The 21,410-nt window shown below is 41.5% G+C and overlaps 1 protein-coding gene across 1 annotated transcript in view; it reads right to left on the minus strand.

Annotated features, from left to right (window-relative positions):
• LOC106600426 (epidermal growth factor receptor) overlaps positions 1–20,065 on the minus strand; it is a 53,616-nt gene extending 33,551 nt beyond the window's left edge. Inside the window, exon 1 of the mRNA XM_014191766.2 lies at positions 19,777–20,065. Within this exon, the coding sequence (XP_014047241.2) occupies positions 19,777–19,879 (103 nt within the window). The 5' untranslated portion in view covers positions 19,880–20,065. The remainder of the gene's footprint in view (positions 1–19,776) is intronic.
• Between the last annotated feature and the right edge of the window lie 1,345 nt (positions 20,066–21,410).

Here is a 21,410-nt window from a genome sequence, read left to right on the forward strand (position 1 = left end):
GTGCCAAAAAAACAGAACTAGGGGTAATTTGTCCTGGGAAAACTTCACATCCTTTAGCTAAATACCTGAGATCTAGAGACGACAATCAGCCTTAGTGTCTGCCTCAGACAGACAAGACAGTTGAAAACGAGACGGGGGAAAATGACCCATATACAATGACCCAACGGAGTGTTCCCCCTTCGCTGCCAATGGCGATAGCTGCTTGGCATTCTTCGCATACCTCATGCTTGACTATTTGAAAGCAATCAAACTTGCTTGTGTTGCTCTTAAACGTATTCTGATGTTTGGGGCAATATTCTGCACGGGCGATTATTACTGTGTATGCCATGCCCACGGTGGATTATACTTTGATAATACCCAGACAAGTGAATCCATTTGAACAATTCTGACTCTCTCGCCCTACCATAATCAGCTCAGAAGGGGAGGTTGATAATATAGTGAATACAGGTCTACTGGGCTAATCCTATTGGAACCAGTCCAACTTTGCACTCTATCACGGAAACACCCATAAACCTCCATTTGTTCCCGAGAACAAATCATTTATTTTCAATAATATTTCAGCCGTCTCCTCTAGATTAGGCAACTCCTTATGCTATAATGTCATGCAATGTATGGGGATATGATGAAATACCTGCCCTAATATGGTAACGTCAACCAGGTCTCTTTTGACAGAGATTTTATCTCAACAAGACTAACCTCTATAAATAAAAAGGTTGAATGTAAGGTAACATAGTACAGTCTCTGTGGACAAGGAATGAGAACATCAATCATTCCCTGTTCTACAGATGGGAAACTTTTTTTGCAGCCTTCTGGCTCCTATTATGACAACATGTGGCCATTAAGTTGTCCAGCCTTTAAAAAAAAGACTGTCTCCCACCAGGAAATACATCTTAAGTGCAATGAGGCATCAGTTGGTTGAACCTATAAGCCCAGACAGTTACAAAGGTGAGAGACGGGCCATCACGCTCACGCAGACCAGTGATCAATATCTTAAACATCGAATTGAATAAACAAATCACTTATTGACAGGGTATGGGGATGCCAACTCGATATTGACACACAATGCCAAGAAGAGTCACGGCCCTGCTGACCAGTAATCTCAAGTTAATCAAACGACATACAAAATCACAGATCATCTCTATGCTTATTGATAGTGAGTGATGATACCCACTAGATATCGACGAGCAGCTCCTCCCTGCAGTAAAGAACTGTGGATGATAGAACATTGTTTCACAGCTGAGATTTGTCTGAGCTTGTAAAGGCTGTACCAGAGGGTGAGACACCCTGCCCGGCCTGGCTATGACGTGCTGCCTGCTGCCCTATCATCATGCCTATACCTCATACAGGGATAAGCCTATACCATCATTTCCTCCACGGTAACGTACAGTAGGTACTAATATAGACGTTTGTGAGCAGAGGGTTTTCCAATTCCCTCCAACTTATTCAGTACTCGTATTGTGGTTTTATCACGTAGTTTAGCACAGTAGTTAGCTTACACTAACTGCCTACATAAATAATACGTTAATACAAATCTTTAACGACACAATGTGAAGTTGGACCAGTTGCTTTATGCCTACATTTCTTTAATGTACATCAGTTAAATTCAGGATATTCCGGCCTTATTATCTGAAACATTGAGCCATCTAAGGGCATTCTCTCGTGCCAATAAATATCAGCCAAGGAACTGGCCTTTATCCCAGTGTTGACAAAGGGTTAAGTAACAATGTGTCTAAAAGTCATGTCTGCACAGCCCATTAACACCCCAGAAAACAGATAAGCCAGTGTCACAGCAGACGCCAAAGCCCTGGAGAAAGAACCTTTTGTCCAACCGGGTTGTGGTCTCCACGGAGATGGGGCTATACATTCAGGTTTGGTCTGTTTGGATCAGTGGCTGAATGCACGTGCATTTAGCTTTCTCTTTCCTCCCCCTTCTTCTCTCTCTCCCTCTGTTTCTGTCTCTCTGAGCCTGCGCTCGCTCGCACTATTTCCCTATTCTTCTCTCTCTCCCCTTTTTCTCCCTTTTCTGTTTTCTCTTCTCTCTCAAATTCTGATTCAGATTAATTTATTGGCATGAAGTACAATTTGTAGATATTGCCAGAGCAGTATACTGGTACAGCATTTCAGTAAATACAGTACAATGCAATGACGATAATGAAATACAGTTCATTTCAGTAGTAATAATAATAGTACATACTGTATAAGGTACAACACTACTGCTGTTGTATTGTGGAATCTTCAGTCAATACATTTCATTAAATAAAAGATTATAAAAAAGAAAAAGAATGGCTAATAAATAAACAACTCTCTCATCCCCCCTCTCTCTCTTTCCTCTCTCTCTCTCTCTCCCCCCTCTCCCTCGAGCATATATAACAAGTGCATCGGGAAATGTAACAACCAAACAGGACAGCACTCGGTCTGTTGATGTTACAGGCAGCTCAGCTGGCCCGTTGGGTAAAGCTTGGGACCTTGTGTGTGTTTAGTTAATCCAGCCTGCAGAACGAGTGGTGTCAACGAGGCTGTTGATCAGGAGCCAGCGGGATAACACACACGCACACACATCGCCAGTGCTCTCTGCCTGTAGGCCTAAAGCATGCCTGACTTCAGAATGTAGCCCCATGCTTTTTTGATTTTAGCTCCCTTGTCAACATTATTCAGACATGTTGTAGTGATTTCCAGAAGGGTTTTGAAGAATGAAGCTGGGTGGGGGCGTTAATGTATCACTTGACGGTTGTTCTGTTTAGCACGTCTTTTCTTCTTATCACAGGAACTTTTAGAGGAACACTGACTGTGTATTTATTCATTGTGTCACTATTGTATTATTCTTATTTATCTTTTATTTTTAGCTCTGCATTGCTGGGAAAGGACCCGTAAGTAAGCATTTTACTGTTAGTCTACACCTGTTGTTAACGAAGCAAGTGACAATTAGCGTTTGGTTTCATTTGGATTTGACTGTGATAGTGCTGTACATGACGGTGGTTTTCTGGCGGTTTACAGGCAGATAGATGGGGTTACAAAATGCAAAGTTATCCAGGCTGAAAGTCTGTCAGTGTTAGTATCCTGGGATGACAAATGTATTTGCAGTAGAAACAGTGGAATTCTTAAGGGCAATAATATCACGTTATTGGCTCAGTTTTTTTCTCCAGCCATGGCCTTGCGGGAAGCACAATCAGTTGTGTTTAAAATTCTGTCACGTTTAGACCAAACAATGGCTATTCGTCTGCAAAAAATGTTCAGGCTCTATGCACTGGAAGCAGCTTTAGTAGAACATTTAAAGTTATATAGGCCTTGACCAACTATTTTACCACACCCATTGAAATAAAGCATGCACTGCCATCATGGGGAAAGAAAACATGCCATTCTGTAGTTATGTCAAGTGATGAAAACTCACTGACAAGACATGACAGGATTTCCACCTGAATCAACTGTTTGCTCGCTTGGTTTTGTAAGACATTTGAGTTCTCTCTACCGGATTGAGGCAAGACAATTTTACCTTTAGCAGGCAAGTTGTACATTCGTATACACACACACACACACACACACACACTCACCTGGCAGTTTATTAGGTACAACCATCTAGTACCTTTGCCTCCAGAACAGCCTGAACTCTTTAGGGCATGGATTCTACAAGACGGAAACGTTCCACAGGGATGTTGGTCCATGGTGATGCGATGGCATCATGCAGTTGCTGCAGATTGGACAGTGGACTATGCTTACGCCATATCCTGACTCTGCCATCAGCATGACGCAACAGGAACCAGGATTTATTTTCTCCACACCAGGCGGTGCTTTTCCACTCCTCAATTGTCCAGTGTTGGTGATCGCGTGCCCACTGGAGCCGCTTCTTCTTGTTTTTAGCTGATAGGAGTGGAACTCGTTGTGGTCGTCTGCTGCAATAGCCCATCCGTGACAAGCATCGATAAGTTGTGCGTTTCTAGATGCCGTTCTGCACACCACTGTTGAACTGCGAACTGCGCCGTTATTTGTCTGTTTGTGGACGGCCTGTTAGCTTGCACGATTCTTGCTATTCTCCTTCGACCTCTCTCATCAATGAGCTGTTTTCTCCCACAGGACTGCCGCTGATATTTTTTGTTTGGTCACTCCATTCTCGGGAAACCCTAGACACTGTCGTGCTTGAAAAGCCCAGGAGGGCGGTCGTTTCTGAGATACTGGATCAGGCGTGCCTGGGACCGATGATCATACTACGCTCAAAGTTGCTTAGGTCACTCGTTTTGCCCATTCTAATGTTCAATCGAATAGTAACTGAATGCCTCGATGCCTGTCTGCCTGCTTTATATAGCAAGCCACAGCCACGTGACTCACTGTCTATAGGAACGATCCATTTTTGTGAACGTGGTGGTGTACCTAATAAACTGTCCGGTGAGTGTATGTACTGTACATTTGTATATACTTTTAAATTATGTACGGCAATTCCACAGTAACAGAATGATGCTGAAACTCAAAATGTATGCCAAACAAAAAACAATGATACTGAAGTTAAACAAACCATACAACTCTATGCACCAGGATGACTTCTAAAAACTTTTTAACATAGATTTTTGTTTGACATACACTTTAAAGTGAAACATCTGAGTCTCAGCATCATTCAGCATCATGTTACCGTGGAATTGCCCTGTACTTCTATCTAAAATACACACACACATGTGCCTTCACATAAATCATCTAGGATGTGTTTTATGTCTAGCCTTACATGAGGTTTAGAGCCTAGTCTTACATGAGCTTTAGAGTAGCCTTACATGAGCTTTAGAGTAGCCTTACATGAGGTTTAGAGTCTAGTCTTACATGAGGTTTAGAGTCTAGTCTTGCATGAGGTTTAGAGTCTAGTCTTGCATGAGGTTTAGAGTCTAGTCTTGCATGAGGTTTAGAGTCTAGCCTTACATGAGGTTTAGAGTCTAGCCTTACATGAGGTTTAGAGTCTAGCCTTACATGAGGTTTAGAGTCTAGCCTTACATGAGGTTTAGAGTCTAGCCTTACATGAGGTTTAGAGTCTAGCCTTACATGATGTTTAGAGTCTAGTCTTATATGAGGTTTAGAGTCTAGTCTTACATGAGGTTTAGAGTCTTACATGAGGTTTAGAGTCTAGCCTTACATGAGGTTTAGAGCCTAGCCTTACATGAGCTTTAGAGTAGCCTTACATGACGTTTAGAGTCTAGTCTTACATTAGGTTTAGAGTCTAGTCTTACATGAGCTTTAGAGTAGCCTTACATGAGGTTTAGAGTCTAGCCTTACATGAGGATTAGAGTAACCTAACATGATATTTAGATTCTAGTCTTACATGAGCTTTAGAGTAGCCTTACATGAGGTTTAGAGTCTAGTCTTACATGAGGTTTAGAGTCTAGTCTTACATGAGGTTTAGAGTCTAGTCTTACATGAGATTTAGAGTCTAGCCTTACATGAGGTTTAGAGTCTAGCCTTACATGAGGTTTAGAGTCTAGCCTTACATGAGGTTTAGAGTCTAGCCTTACATGAGGTTTAGAGTCTAGCCTTACATGAGGTTTAGAGTCTAGTCTTACATGAGGTTTAGAGTCTAGCCTTACATGAGGTTTAGAGTCTAGCCTTACATGAGGTTTAGAGTCTAGCCTTACATGAGGTTTAGAGTCTAGCCTTACATGAGGTTTCGAGGAAATGTTTTCTCTCCGGGAGACAGTGTAAGTGTGAAAGTGCCTCAGGTGTGGAAAATCACATCTGCTTTACAGCAGTCAGACTCAGGCTGACAAATCAGAGGTCACATGTCATATATACACATTACAACAGAGACCAACAGGTATCTGTCTGACACCAGTGGAAAATCTCAAATTACGACATAAAATATTTTTGGGGGACAGAAATTGAACCAGACAGACAGACAGACAGACAGACAGAGGGGGTTCTAATCAAAAGCAGTGCATTATATAGTGAATAGGAATTCCACAAAATCAGGATGTCATAAAACAAGCCTCCATCTACAACTCAGAGGGAAATTAGAAGACAAACATGCTGAATCTCAACAATTATAGATTCAGAACATATGGAGAATATGAATGTACATGTACAAGCGGACAAATTAACTATATACAGTGCTTTCGGAAAGTATTCTGACACCTAGACTTTTTCAACATTTTGTTACATTACAACCTTATTCTACAATGGATTAAATATTTTTCCCCTCATCAATCTACACACAATACCCCATAATGAAAAAGCTAAAACATTTTTTTTAAATATTAGCAAAAAAAATATATACATATTTTTTTAACCTTTACTTAACTAGACAAGTCAGTTAAGAAAAAAATCTTACTTTTAATGACAGCCTAGGAACAGTGGGTTAAGTGCCTTGTTCAGGAGCAGAACGGCAGATGTTTACCTTGTCAGGTCGGGGATTCGATCTTGCAACATCTTGGTTACTAGTCCAACACTCTAACCACTAGGCTACCTGCCGCCCCATTAATATATATTAATGAAATATTACAGTTACATAAGTATTCAGACCCAGCTATTTTTAGGTCTCTCCAGAGATGTTTGATCGGGTTCAAGTCTGGGCTCTGTCTGGACCATTCAAGGACATTCAGCGACTTGTTCCGAAGCCACTCCTGCGTTATCTTGGCTGTGTGCTTAGGGTCGTTGTCCTGTTGGAAGGTGAACCTTCACCCCAGTCTGAGGTCCTGAGTGCTCTGGAGCAGTTTTCATAAAGGATCTCTCTGTACTTTTCTCAGTTTCATCTTTCCCTCGATCCTGACTAGTCTCCCAGTCCCTGCCGCTGAAAAACATCCCCACAGCATGATGCTGCCACCAGCACGCTTCACCGTAGGGATGGTACCAGGTTTCCTCCGCCAAAGAGTTCAATCTTGGTTTCATCAGACCAGAGAATCTTGTTTCTCATGGTCTGAGTCCTTTAGGTGCTTTTTGGCAAACTCCAAGCTCGCTGTGATGTGCCTTGCTGTGGCTTCAGTCTGGCCACTCTACCCTAAAAGCCTGATTGATGAAGTGCTGCCGAGATGTTTGTCCTTCTGAAAGGATATCCCATTTTCACAGAGGAACTCTGGAGCTCTGTCAGAGTGACCATCGGGTTCTTGCTTACCTCCCTGACCAAGGCCCTTCTCCCCCTATAGCTCAGTTTGGCCGGGAGGCCAGCACTAGGAAGAGTATTGGTGGTTCCAATCTTCTTCCATTTAAGAATGAGGGAGGCCATTGCGTTATTGGGGACCTTGGTACCCTTCCCCAGATCTGTGCCTTGACACAATCCTGTTTCAGAGCTCTACGGACAATTTCTTCGACCTCATGGCTTGGTTTTTGCTCTGACATGCACTGTCAACTGTGGGATCTTATATAGACAGGTGTATGCCTCCCCAAATCATGCCCAATCAATTTAATTTACCACAGTTGGACTCCAATCAAGTTGTAGAAACATCTCAAGGATGATCAATGGAAACAGGATGCACCTGAGCTCAATTTCCATTCACACAGTCTGAATACTTATGTAAAAAGTATTTCTGTATGTTATTTCTAATACATTTGCAAAAATGTCTGAAAAACTGTTTAAGCTTTGTAATTATGGGCTATTGTGTGTAGATTGATGAGGACCATTTTTTATTTAATCAATTTTAGAATAAGGCTGTAACATAACGAAATGTGGAATAAGTCAAGGGGTCTGAAACAAACATATGACTCATATAGAGCTTTAATATAACCATGTTGTTTATTAGACCGATGGGAGGACCACACAGGAAGAGGCTAAAATGTAGGTATTAGTATTAGGAAAGCCCACCCATTATGGAAATCAGACAGCCACCTCCCTTGATCCAGCCCCAAGGACGGTTTGGGGAAGCAAAGACAACTTGTTTTGTTTGTGGAACTATTGTTCTCTTCCCAATGGGGGAATCCTTTCTGTGCAAGCCATATTCCACAGAAATGTTCTGCTTAAAGACCCAAGGGTAGGCTTGTTACTGAAGTTACCACACCTCGAATGATGAGAAAACGAGAAATTCCAGGCTCTGGTATCTAAATATGATGCAATGTGTTAGGGAGTGTATGAAGATTAAAGAAAAGACTATGATAGGCAACTGAGGGATAGCACGCAAATGTGGAAATATTCCAAACCAAATGTCAAGAAAAAAACCTGTTTTTCTGAAGGTTGTTTGTGCACCTTTGATTTTCAGGTGTTAGAGAAGAAAGATTCCAGTCACTGTTTCATCTGTTGAAGAGCCAGGTTTAGTTGTGAGAGGAGTCAAGAAGAGAGAGAGTGTGAGCGAGAGAGCGTGTGAAAGAGTGAAAGTGTGTGTGAAAGAGAGGATAGACCTAGGCCACAGTGGAAAACACATTAATTTGCCTACCAGCCAACCAAACAGCCAAAAAACAAGCAAGGAACTGGAAGTGAGTTCTTTAAGTTTTTGATTAGCTGACATCTATATGGTATTACATAAAACCCCTTTTGTACTTAGGCCTCTGGACTTTTAACTTTTACAACATATTTTATTTGATTTATTTCACCTTTATTTAACCAGGTAGGCTAGTTGAGAACAAGTTCTCATTTGCAACTGCGACCTGGCCAAGATAAAGCATAGCAATTCGACACATACAACAACACAGAGTTACACATGGAATAAACAAAACATACAGTCAATAATACAGTAGAACAAAAGAAAACAAAAAGTCTATATACAGTGAGTGCAAATGAGGTAAGTTAAGGCAATAAATAGGCCATGGTGGCGAAGTAATTACAATATAGCAATTAAACACTGGGATGGTAGATGTGCAGAAGATGAATGTGCAAGTAGAGATACTGGGGTGCAAAGGAGCAAGACAAATAAATAAATACAGTTTGGGGATGAGGTAGGTAGATAGATGGGCTGTTTACAGATGGGCTATGTACAGGTGCAGTGATCTGTGAGCTGCTCTGACAGCTGGTGCTTAAAGCTAGTGAGGGAGATATGAGTCTCCAGCTTCAGAGATTTTTAGAAGAACATAGAAGAACAACTGCCAATGTTTGTGCCATTATTGCAGTTCAATATTTTAATAGTTGTGTGCTGCTATATACTTAAACAGGCCTACTGTTACAGCATTTGCAGAGTTTATAGATTATGCAAAAACATACAAAATATTTAGGTTATCTGTGTGCTTTAACCTTACTAATCGAAATATTTGGAGAGAAAATACATAATTGTACGCAATCATACTGTGATAACCTGCCTCAATAAAATAAAGGATATTGACAGTGATTTTGCTTATGGGGAAGAAAAATACTCAGTCAAAGCATTTAATTCACAATCTGTGTTTTCTGATCAACTTTTTTTATTAGTAAAATATGGCTTCATCCCAATCGGTATAAGGGGTCGCAGAACTCAAGTGAGCAATAGGCTGTTTTCCTGGTACACGATACTGCCTGCACCTGTTGAGATGGTAAGATAGCAGCAGGGCCTTTAGCTCGTTTTTCCAGCCTAAATTCCTGCGTCTCTTTCCACTGGAGCCTCTCACACAGCCACAGATGACCCACTGGATCATGGAAAGGCTATAAAAGCACTCAATTACTCTGTTACCATGTACATACAAAGGATTGAAATCACCTCAATGAATAACTACTAGTGCTGGGACAATAAACCAAAAATGATCGACACCGACCATACCGATCACTTATCCCAGGCATTTTGCTGATATCATTCAATGCGATAAGTAGCCTATACTAGAGAGATGTGAAGTTTTAAATTAAATATGTTTTGTAATATGGGTGATGATTAATGAGACAATTGATGGCTACAACCATCTAACTAGTAGTAGTAGTTTAAAGGATAATAAAACAATTTATTTGATGCACATTAATGTTATAAACTTATTGTTCCATTTATCGTTATCGCATCAATTCAGACAATTTATCGCGATATGTATTTTTGTCCATATCACCAAACTCTAGTAACTACATGCAGACAAAGCCCCTTCTCCAAAGCATATCTACGCTGAACAAAAATATAAGTGTTGGTCCCATGTTTTATGAGCTGAAATAAAAGATGCCATAAATGTTCCATATCCACAAAAAGCTTATTTCTCTCAAATGTGTTTACATCCCTTTTAATGAGCATTTCTCCTTTGCCAAGATAATCCATCCACCTAACAGGTGTGGCATATCAAGAAGCTGATTAAACAACATGATCATTACACAGGTGCACCTTGTGCTGGGGACAATTAAAGGCCACTCTACAATGTGCAGTTTTGTCACACAGCACAATGTCACATATGTCTCAAGTTTTGGCGCGGAGGAGTATTTCTGTCTGTAATAAAGCATAAGCTGCCTCCAACGTCATTTTAGAGAATTTGGCAGTACGTCCAACCGGCCTCACAACCGCAGACCATGTGTAACTTAGCCAGCCCATGACCTCCACATCTGGTTTCTTCACCTGCGGGATCATCTGAGAACAGCCACCCGGACAGCTGATGATTACTGTGGGTTTGCACAACCAAAGAATTTCTGCACAAACTCAGAAACCGTCTCAGGGAAGCCCATCTGCGTGCTTGTTGTCCTTACCAGAGTCTTGACTTGACTGCATTTCGGTGTCGTAACCGACTTCAGTGGGCAAATGCTCACCTTCAATGGCCACTGGCACGCTGGAGAAGTGTGCTCTTCGCGGATGAATTCCAGTGTCAACTGTACCGGGCAGATGGCAGACAGCGTGTATGGCGTCGTGTGGGCGAGCAGTTTGCTGATGTCAATGTTGGGAACAGAGTGCCCCATGGTGGTGGTGGGGTTATGGTATGGACAGGCATAAGCTACGGACAATGAACTTAATTACATTTTATCAATGGCAATTTGAATTCACAGAGATACCGTGACGAGATCCTGAAACCCATTGTCGTGCCATTCATCCTCAATCATCACTATGTTTCAGCATGATAATGCACGGCCGCGTGTCCAATGGATCTGTACACAATTCCTGGAAGCTGAAAATGTCCCAGTTCTTCCATGGCCTGCATACTCACCAGACATGTCACCCATTGAGCATGTTTGGGATGCTCTGGATCGATGTGTATGACAGCGTGTTCCAGTTCCTGCCAATATCCACCAACTTCGCACAGCCTTTGAAGAGGAGTGGAATAACATTCCACAGGCCACAATCAACAGCCTGATCAACTCTATGAGAAGGAGATGTGTTACGCTGCATGAGGCAAATTGTGGTCACAGCAGATGCTGACTGGTTTTCTGATCCACGCCCCTACCTATTTTTTTTTAAAGGTATCTGCGACCAACAGATGCATATCTGTATTCCCAATCATGTAAAATCCATAGAATTTATTTCTTGACTGATTTCCTTATAGGAACTGAATAATATATCACTGAAATCACTGCTGACCATCTGGTAGGGGATGGAAAACATTTCTTGATGTTTAAACTGCCATTGTTTTATCGGTTTCCCGTTGAACTATAAGAAAAATGCATTAAATTCCATGTGAATTCACAATGCAGCTGTTCTGCTTCCAGCAATGGTCTGGGTCTCACGGTGCGTCCCTTTCAGATGGTTAAGCATTGCACCTGTACTACCATTACTTTAGGCCAACCTCAATTCCACCTCGCAAAGTTTGCATTTCCTTCTCATTGAACTTCTCAAAGTATTGCCATACAGGACTTCATTGCTGTCGCTTGCCTTTCTCTGCCATTTTCCAACTGTTAATTCCTCGACTCCTTGTGCGTCAACTCCTGGTGTTGACTCCCATTTCTGAGTGTCAAGATTCGATTCCGCTAGGTTAAGATTCAGTATTTTTGGAATGGAGATGTATTAGTTGCCGTACATCCGAGAACACAAACCCTCGCATCTTTCATAGCGAGCTAGCGAGGGACGGAGAGAGAGGGGAGGGGCACAGTATAGGCAGGTCGGCCACCAGGCAGACAGTCAGAACCGTGCACTGGGCCTATCTATTGGCAATCAAAAGCTGTATGTTCTAATGGAATGATGTATCTTGCAATTTCCTGGCTTGCGATGTCTCGCAACTTCAATAAAGCAGAGCCTATGATCAATGAATAGGATAGGATATTCTACATGCAACATACTAAAGACTGAACACACTCGCATCATCAGCGAAGAGAAAAAGCAGGAGTGGAATCATTAGTCCAAACAATTGTAAAACAGAACTAAAAAGAGTTTCTATTCGACAAATTCAGGTAGGTCCCTCCCCAAGATCATCCGTTCACTTACTCTGCTTCTCACAAAGACATGTTGGTTGGATCCAAAAATATCACATTTGGGCTCAACAGACCAAAGACATTTCCAAAGGTCTAATGTCCATTGCTAGTGTTTCTTGGCCCAAGCAAGTCTCTTCTTCTTATTGGTGTCCTTTAGTAGTGGTTTCTTTGCAGCAATTTGACCATGAAGGCCTGATTCACGCAGTCTCCTCTGAACACTTGATGTTGAGATGTGTCTGTTACTTGAACTCTGTGAAGCATTTATTTGGGCTGCAATCTGAGGTGCAGTTAACTCTAATGCACTTATCATCTGGGTCTTCCTTTCGTGTGGCGGTCCTCATGAGAGACAGTTTCGTCATAGCGCTTGGTGGTTTTTGCGACTGCACTTGAAGAAAGTTCTTGAAATTTTCCGGATCGACTGACCTTCATGGCTTAAAGTAATGATGGACTGTCATTTTTCTTTGCTTATTTGAGCTGTTCTTGCCATAATATGGACTTGGTCTTTTACCAAATGGGCTATGTTCTGTACACCACCCCTACCTTGTCACAACACAACTGATTGGCTCAAATGCATTAAGAAGGAAAGAAATTCCACAAATTAACTTTTAACAAGGCACACCCATTAATTGAAATGCATGACTACCTCATGAAGCCGGTTGAGAGAATGTCAAGAATGTGCACAGCTGTCATCAAGGCAGGGTGGCTACTTTTGAACAATACAAAATATAAAATATATTTGGACTTGTTCAACACTTTTTTGGTTACTACATGATTCCATGTGCTTTTTCATAGTTTTGATGTCTTCGCTATTATTCTACAATGTAGAAAATAGTATAAATAAAGAAAAACCTTTGAATGAGTAGGTGTGTACAAACTTTTGACTGGTACTGTACGTCTCCCGTTTGGCATGTCTCTTGTGATGCGGTTCACAGCAGCACTGACGGATGTGTTGACATGACAACTGTATCAGAGTTTTGAACAACCCTTCCCCCCATTTTGTTCCATGCTGGCTGAAGACCTAGCTAGCCAGTAACTAGCTAACACCAGACACAGATGAAAGGGGAGACATAAGTATCTTTGCCATAGATGAATAATGTACATGTTTTATTGAATTTGATGGCTCCCTACAGTCAAATTTAGGCACCAGTAGAGTAGCCATCTAGCTATATAAACCATACCCCTCCGCAAACATGCCTTCTCCGATGTTGCCAGTATTTATTTTAATTAGATAAGAGAATATCGTGTTACCATTGGTGTATTAAAATGAGAGTTAGGGTGATGTCACCCTATCCCCTTAGTAATCCCGCCTCCTGAATCCAAGTGTTTGACATGGAGGAGGGTGTATCTCCCTCCAGCTCCCTGACAGGTTAATTGTCAGTTACAGAGGGGACCAGTAACTTTATGATCAAACTTCATCAATGTAGAAGCAACAGTCATTTTTCATACTTTGGTCATCATACTTTGATCTGGTTTCATCCCGACATCATCAAATTTAATGAAAAACATGATTGACTGTTCATGACCTTTAAGGGTCCCAATTTCATTTTAACGTTGGTTCACACCCCTACCATCTGGTATGCCTAACAGCTCTGGACTTATCATGACACGTATTGATTCATTTCCTTGAAGGCAAAAATGGACCGAAGCCAGATTAATGATAACAAGCTGGAAATAATGGTGTCCTAATGACAGAATGGAAATCAGGCCATAACAATGGGCTTCTATAGCTTCAGCTTATGAAGACACATGTGGTGATATTTCTAACAGCACTTCAAGACCAGATATGGCCTTGAACCACAGCTGGGTGCCCCTGCTCATGTCGGCCATAGATCAGAGTCCTCAGCAGAGGTATCAGTGTTCCTTCCTGGATACCTGCAATCTACAAAGCCACCATTGTCCCTCTGTGAAACTTTACTCGTCTCGCCAAATGAAATCTCTCTCTGCCACTCTGAGGTAGAGCAGTTTATCAAAGAGAGAAGCAAAGAGGGAGAGTTGGTTTCCCTCCAGGCAGCAGTTAGCTCTCATGGCCATGCTCCAGAAGCCATATACACAACAATGGCTTGAGCAGATGAGAAATCTGGGAAGGTCATCAGAGAGCACACCTGGGTTCAAATAGTATTTGTTTTCTTTCGAGCACTTTAGCGGCACTTGACCGAGCTCGCCTGGCGCAATGGAAACAACGGGATAGTCCCAAAAGTGCAAAACCCTTTCTATCTGGCACTGATCAAACACTCAAAGGGATCAAACACTCAAAATATTTGAAAGACAACCAATACTATTTGAACCCAGGTCTGTCAGAGCTGCTACAATAGCCAGGCAAGCACCTCCTTGATTCTAATGAACAGCCAGGCTGTTTCTGGGGTTACTAAAGTGTTGCAATCTATATTTCCCTCACGACGACAATATTAAAAGAAAAGGAATGCGTTTTGTGAAATGATGGAAAACAATGGATGATGGCTGATTTCTAAGGATTCTGGTACGGTGCAGTGGCACTGAGATAAGATCATATAAGGTGTGGAAGAATAGTATAGGAATTAAGTGGTAAAAAAAAGAAATAGGCTAGTAGTAAGCACAACGCAATCTCTGCTTTATTGACAATATGTCGACCCTTAGGTCTTCCTCAGGTCAGACTGGAACATTATCTTTGACCTGCTGTGCCTTTATGTCAAATTTTCTTATACAAGAATAGGGGAGATACACTACACTCTGACTATACCACTCACACGGCTTAATTGAAAGATAGCAGTTTGGTTTGTTGCACTTTAACTGGATGTATACCTACACCTCTCACTTGCACTCACTCACTGCCTAGACATACAGCCATACAAGAGCTCCAGTCACCTATTAACTGGGAATAGCAGAATATTGCTGAGGGGAACTCTACTACCCTCCATATCTCTTCTCTCTCTGACAGCTTGGGGTGGGGAGGGGTGATGAAATGACACATTGAAAATATAGGAATGTTTAGGACTGCCTGCAATAAGAAAATGTCAACCATCTGAAAATGCCTATGTTTTTCAATGTGTCCTTTCTACCGATCAAAAACTGTTAATGACTGCAAAAAGAATCATCTTAACCAGTATGGAATTCTCCAAATATAGATCCACTGGAAGACACACTGACTGAAATGCATCCGAGCCCGGTAATGTATAATTGCTGAAATGATTGCTTCCGGGTGGATGATGATAATTCTATGGGTTCTATTGACGTCCTCTCACAGAAGACGACAGTTTATAATCATTAATACCAAAGAAGTGCATGAAGGAACATCAGAAGATCTCTCGGATCATTCAGAAGATCTTTTTCACCAAATATTGTATGAGGAAGGACCTTGGCTAGAGGCCATGGATGTTGATTAGGGGAAAGGCTGCGCCAACGTAGCCTGTTTGGCGTGACAATGACAGCAATAGAGTCGGCAAGACAGTACAAACTGATCTGGAACCAGGCTAGTGCCAACTTGCAGGGAGGAACACTAGAAGATCTCTCTCAACACTAGTTATACCTGAATCCCACCACAACCACTAAGCGGGTAGCCAGGCCGCTTGGCTGTCACAGTAGGACTGACAGAGCTGACAGGCCCTACTTCCTGTGGGAGATGGTTAATCGCTGCTAAGTGCATTATTAAATCTCCAATTCAGCTCAACAAGGACAGAGGGAGCCCAGTAGCCCACTGCTTTGCCTTGATGTCTTCCCCATGCATACAGGATAACAACATCTACTAAATGCATTCACATCCCCAGAGCAAACTCCGGCAGGACTTTCAGTCCTTCTTATTGTCACTTATGTAGGAAGAACAGTACTGTGGGAGTGTGTTTGTGGTTTTCTCCCACCCATCTCAGCCTCATGACAAAATCTGTAGAATTGCAGGAAAATAACTTTAAAACTGTACAATTTTCACAGCAAAAGTTTGTGTCTGGTGGCCAAGATGAGGGCCTCCAAAAAAAAAAGATATATATATATATACACATTGGCCACATCTAACTTTGCCACCGCTGCTAAAAAAGTTCAACACTGACATTTAGCCCTAGGTCTTAAAAATAATAGTCTATCTAGAACTCTATAGAGAAATTCTAGGAAAATGCTGATACAGAAGTTTTTCGTTTTGAGTAGGCTACATTTATTTCTTTTTATGACTTGAATGTGGAAGACAAGCCACAACGTCATTAACATAACGCGACATTCCTGGCATCTTCTCTCTCTGCTGAGTAACTCAAATCACTTTTAAGTGTAACCTCCGACACTCAGTGAACAGCGAACCCGGTTTAAAGAAACCGATGAAGCGACACCTCACGGCACGATGCCTCTCCCCTAATTGACCTAGATAGTTTGTGTGGGTGTACTGATAATATGTAGGCTGTGTTGTGACGTTTGAAATGTATGTAGCTCTGTCCTTGAGCTGTGCTCGTCTATTAATGTTCTGTATTATTACACGTTTCATGTTTCGTGTGGACCCCAGGAAGAGTAGCTGCTGCTATCGCAGCGTGCTAATGGGGATCCTAATGAAATACCAAATACCTTTCCAATCCGAACCTCTCAATTGCGTTTATGAGACAGAGCTGTAACATTTCAGATGGCTGTTTTGAAATCAGCCAAAATGAGGAGAATGATGTTAAATGGGCAGACTACGTCATACAGTCATTTCGCGCAATGTTTGGTACTTTCCGAATGCAGTGTATGTCAACAATCCTTCCTCCAAAGGACTATTGTATGGATTAGATTTGGTGAAAATACCCCAAATCAAGGTCTTTTTTTGTGTGTGTGTCTGGTTTTAGGAGGAATCACTCTATGGCAGGGCTTGAAATTCTGCGAAATTCTATGCATCGCCAGCTTTTTTAAACTAACGTTCTGTGTAATGAAACTTAAAAAGACTAACTCTCCAGTCAGACAACTACTGACTCTCTAAAAGCCTTATTTAGGGTCATTTCACTTATTTTACAACAGGGTGCCAATGTGCGCCTTCCGGTTTGTTTAGCTGCTCTGAAATATTTAGGAAATCTGTCTTTTGGCTCACAAACACGCCTGACTTGTTATGATTCTGTGAACACCGGCTGGGACTGGGAGAAGAACTTGCTAGAACAGGCTGATAAAACCTGTTGCACTTGTTAACTCTGTAGGGACTCAGTATGGACGACGGTTTGCAGGGACTCTGTAGGGAGCATGGTTTGTAGGTTCTAGTCAGGGACCACAGTTTGTAGGGACTCTGTAGGGAGCATTGGTTGGAAAGCTGTGATTGTTATCTGCTACAGTGGTGTTGGGGGACAGGATAATAAGACTTGATGATGATGGATGAACAACGGAACTAAAGGTTATGAAGGCTTAAAGAGGCTCCCCAGGGGCCACCTTCTTACACCTGCCTCTCCTGGGATATTTTTTATTTATTTCACCTTTTATTTAACCAGGTAGGCAAGTTGAGAACAAGTTCTCAAATATATGGATATATGGAGTCATTCCACCATTCTCTTCTGTCCTAACTGGCTTGATGTGAATAAACAAACCAGTGTTGTACAAATATAATAGACTTGAATTCTGCACATTAGGACCCATTTTTTGGATGAGGATGTTTTTGAACATCGGATCTTACTCTTTTATCCAGGCACTGTGATTACTGCTAGCATGTCTGCGTTATTGATGTTGTTGTTTTTGTCCTCTTAGTTTGAGTGACCACTTATTGTAAATCACTCTAAATAATAACATCTGCTAGGTAGCCTACATTACCAAAACGAAACAGAAGTGTTTTGATCTCCGTAAAGATTTTTTTCCACGACATTGCCACCACCAAAGACTACATTTGCCTTCTTGTCAGCTGAGGGATGACATATAGTTCACTGGGTGCTTGTCCTCCTGGTTTACTCTGCCTCTCAAAGCTTCTATTTACTTAGTTTATTCATGCTTACTGAGGAAGCAAACTAAATTGGCGTCAGAAGTCGTACATGTTGTAGGGCAGGGCTATTCAACTCTTACCCTACGAGGTCCGGAGGCAAATTATTTTACCTGATAATTAATTGCACCTACCTGGTGTCCAAGGTCTAAATCAGTCCCTGATTAGAGGGGAACAATTTTTTTTAAAGCAGTGGAACTGGCTTCGACGTCCAGAGTTGAGTTTGAGGGTTGTAGGGAAAGACCCACAAACCAAAAAACACCTTCAATGTGCCATGCAACTGAACTCATTTGTCTACTTTAGAATCAATACAATTGTACTATGGTTAAAATAAAATCTTTGAAGAACACAGACAAATGAAATAGTTTAGAGTAGCAGACATAACAGCTCCACTTGTGTCTAGTTAACAATAACCCTGTACATTCACGACCTTTAGAACAAGGCCAAGCGAAAGACCTTCACTGTTTTCTCTACAGTAAACCTGTTTCATACATCAATTAAACAGATTATTTGTTGATTATACGTTTGGTAACAGAATTACGGTTTGTGCTGTTTGTGCCGTCATTCTGTTGCCAAATTTTGGATCGGCACTGTTTCTTGTACAATTGTCTGTTGTTAAAGGCAGGCCTTGTCTTGTGCATGAGTTGTACGGTTTAACTTTTCTTTCAATCGTTGGTTTTTGTTGTACATACATTTTAAAGTGAAATTGGATTTGTCCTTTACGTACGTAAATGATGTATACTATGCAAAATGATGTTCTCCAACTTGTACACTGAGGTTATAAAACCATTAGGAACACCTGCTCTTTCCAAGCCATAGACTGACCAGGTGAATTCAGGTGAACGCTATGATCCCTTATTGATGTCACCTGTTAAATCCACTTCAATCAGTGTAGATGAAGTGGAGGAGACAGGTTAAAGAATATTTTTTAAGCCTTGAGACAATTGAGACATGGATTGTGTATGTGTGACATTCAACAGGTGAATGAAAAAGACAAAATATTTAAATGCCTTTAAAGGTATGGTAGTAGGTGCCAGGTGGACCACTTTGAGTGTGTCAAGAACTGTAACGCTGCTGGTCATCCAGCCAACTTGACAACTGTGGGAAGCAACGGAGTTAGTCAACATGGGCCAGCATCCCTGTGGAAAGCTTTCCACACCTTTTAGAGTCCATGCCCCAACGAATTGAGGCTGTTTTGAGGGCAAAAGGAAGTGCAACTCAATATTATGAAGGTGTTACTAATGTGTTGTACACTCAGTGTATGTTGCAATTCAAAGTCTGGTACCGTGGACGCCATTACGAAACAACTCTCCTCCATTCCCGGGCATCATCAATGGAGTGAATATTCTGGTGCGTTGCCTAAGGCTTCGTTTCGCATGGAAGGCGTACTGTAGCTCGCGCTGTAGTGGTCTATTGGTCCATGCCTGTGGTACATCAAACAGGACCTACGCTACTATGAAAGTATATCATCGACCTTTCTATACAAGAATAATACACTGTGAGTTAACTATTTTTCACAAGTGTCCTCAGACATGTAATAACCAGAAAGAGTTATTCTCCCCTGGATTCTTTCCCACGCAAGGCTGTCTGGAGTTTCTACATCTTTGAGAGTTTTTTATTGAGCTCACGGCAGTGAAATACCTCAACTTTCGTTGATAATTTAAATAAAAGCAACTAGGATACCAAAAATGTTCAGTAAAATATGCTAACATAAGCACATCAAAGTTCGTTGTCTTACCTTTCTTTTCCGGTAAAGCACACGAGACCAAGGAGACCAAAGAGGTGAAAATGATCCCGATTTGAAACTGTGTAGCCATGGTATTTTTGAAACTCGTCTTCATTCTTCCTCTCCGAATGAAAACGTGTCAGTCCATACTAATGATGTGTACAATTCAACTAACTTTACAGTAGAACTGTGAGCTGGCGTCAACTGAAGGGACTTTTCCTTTACTAGTAAGTTTGACAGCTCCTCCTCTCCGGGCTGTATAGCTCAACAATACGAGGCGCTCGAAGGAAAGCAAGAGAAATGGAAGGGATTTCCGACGTCATCCGTAGGGAGGACCATTGGTGTACATTGTCATGTATTCTCTCAGGTAAGCTGGTCACCAGGTATGACGTTAACAATGGTTCTCTCTTTCAACATTTCTGCATGACGCTACACATTCTCATGATGTTATTTACATTTAAGGACAGAAAAATACAGAATGTAAAATGCGAAATGTACAATTTTGATCCCTGAATGCTGATTGGCTGACAGCCGTGTTATATCAGATCATATACCACGGTTATGGCAAAACATGTATTTTCACTGCTCTGATTACATTGGTAACCAGTTTATAATAGCAATAAGACACCTCAGGGGTTTGTGGTATATGGCCAATATACCACGGCTAAGGGCTGTGTCCAGGCACTCCGCGTTGCTTTGTGCATAAAAAGCCCTTAGCCTTGGTATATTCATGTGTACAACATCTAAAGACCTGCGTCACTATACTGAGAGCATTGCCGTTTCTAAAACAAAGTAGTTGAGCGTTTTGGGTGCCCCTGCAACTGCAGAATGAGCATGAGGAGTATCACAAAAAATGTGTGTTTACAGTACACTTCTATAACATTCCATTTATGTAAAAAAAAATATTTAAAAAAATGTGCTAAAACAAAAGCAGTTAACTTGTCCGTTAAGTCAGACAATAGAGGCGTTAGAAATGTGCTTCCAATGTATTATGAAGAGGGTATTTATACTTGATTCTATTTCACCAGATGTATGTCCTTAAACCGATTATTTTAGAATCGCACATAGGAGAAGGTATAAGGATAATTTAGTGGCTACCGGCATCCTGCAGTATCCCCGTCAGTCTTCAACTTGAGATACTCAATGAGAGGGGGCAGCACTGAGCTTGCCTGCAACATGACTTCCTAGAGTAGCTCAAACTGTGCATGCAATGTTTCCATAAACTCCTCCATGAAGCAAGAAGGTGGCACGCTAAAATGAAATCTGTCTCTGTGTTTGCCAAGACGAGTGGAAAATATGTAGACAGAGTGTGTGCATTGTGCAAGTGTGTGCTTTAATTAGTAAGGTATTCCCCCCCCCCGTTGTCTAGGGCTTAATTGAAAGGGAAAACCCAAAAACATGCAGACGCTAGGACCTCCATGGAATGAGTTAGAAACACCTGCTGTAAACAAGGTATGACAGCAATCCATGCTTTGGTTTAGTTGCGCGAAAAATGCTAATATCAGTCCCATGACTTGAATGGGTTTTGTGCCACATGCTAAACCATAAATGTACCACAATTCATGAACTTAATCTCCCCTGGAAAAAAAGCATCTATACAATATTGCTACTAGCCTAGCATTTGGTTTGCAACAGTTGTGGTTTGT

This window comes from Salmo salar, chromosome ssa03, assembly GCF_905237065.1.
Source record: "Salmo salar chromosome ssa03, Ssal_v3.1, whole genome shotgun sequence".
NCBI lineage: Eukaryota > Metazoa > Chordata > Actinopteri > Salmoniformes > Salmonidae > Salmo > Salmo salar.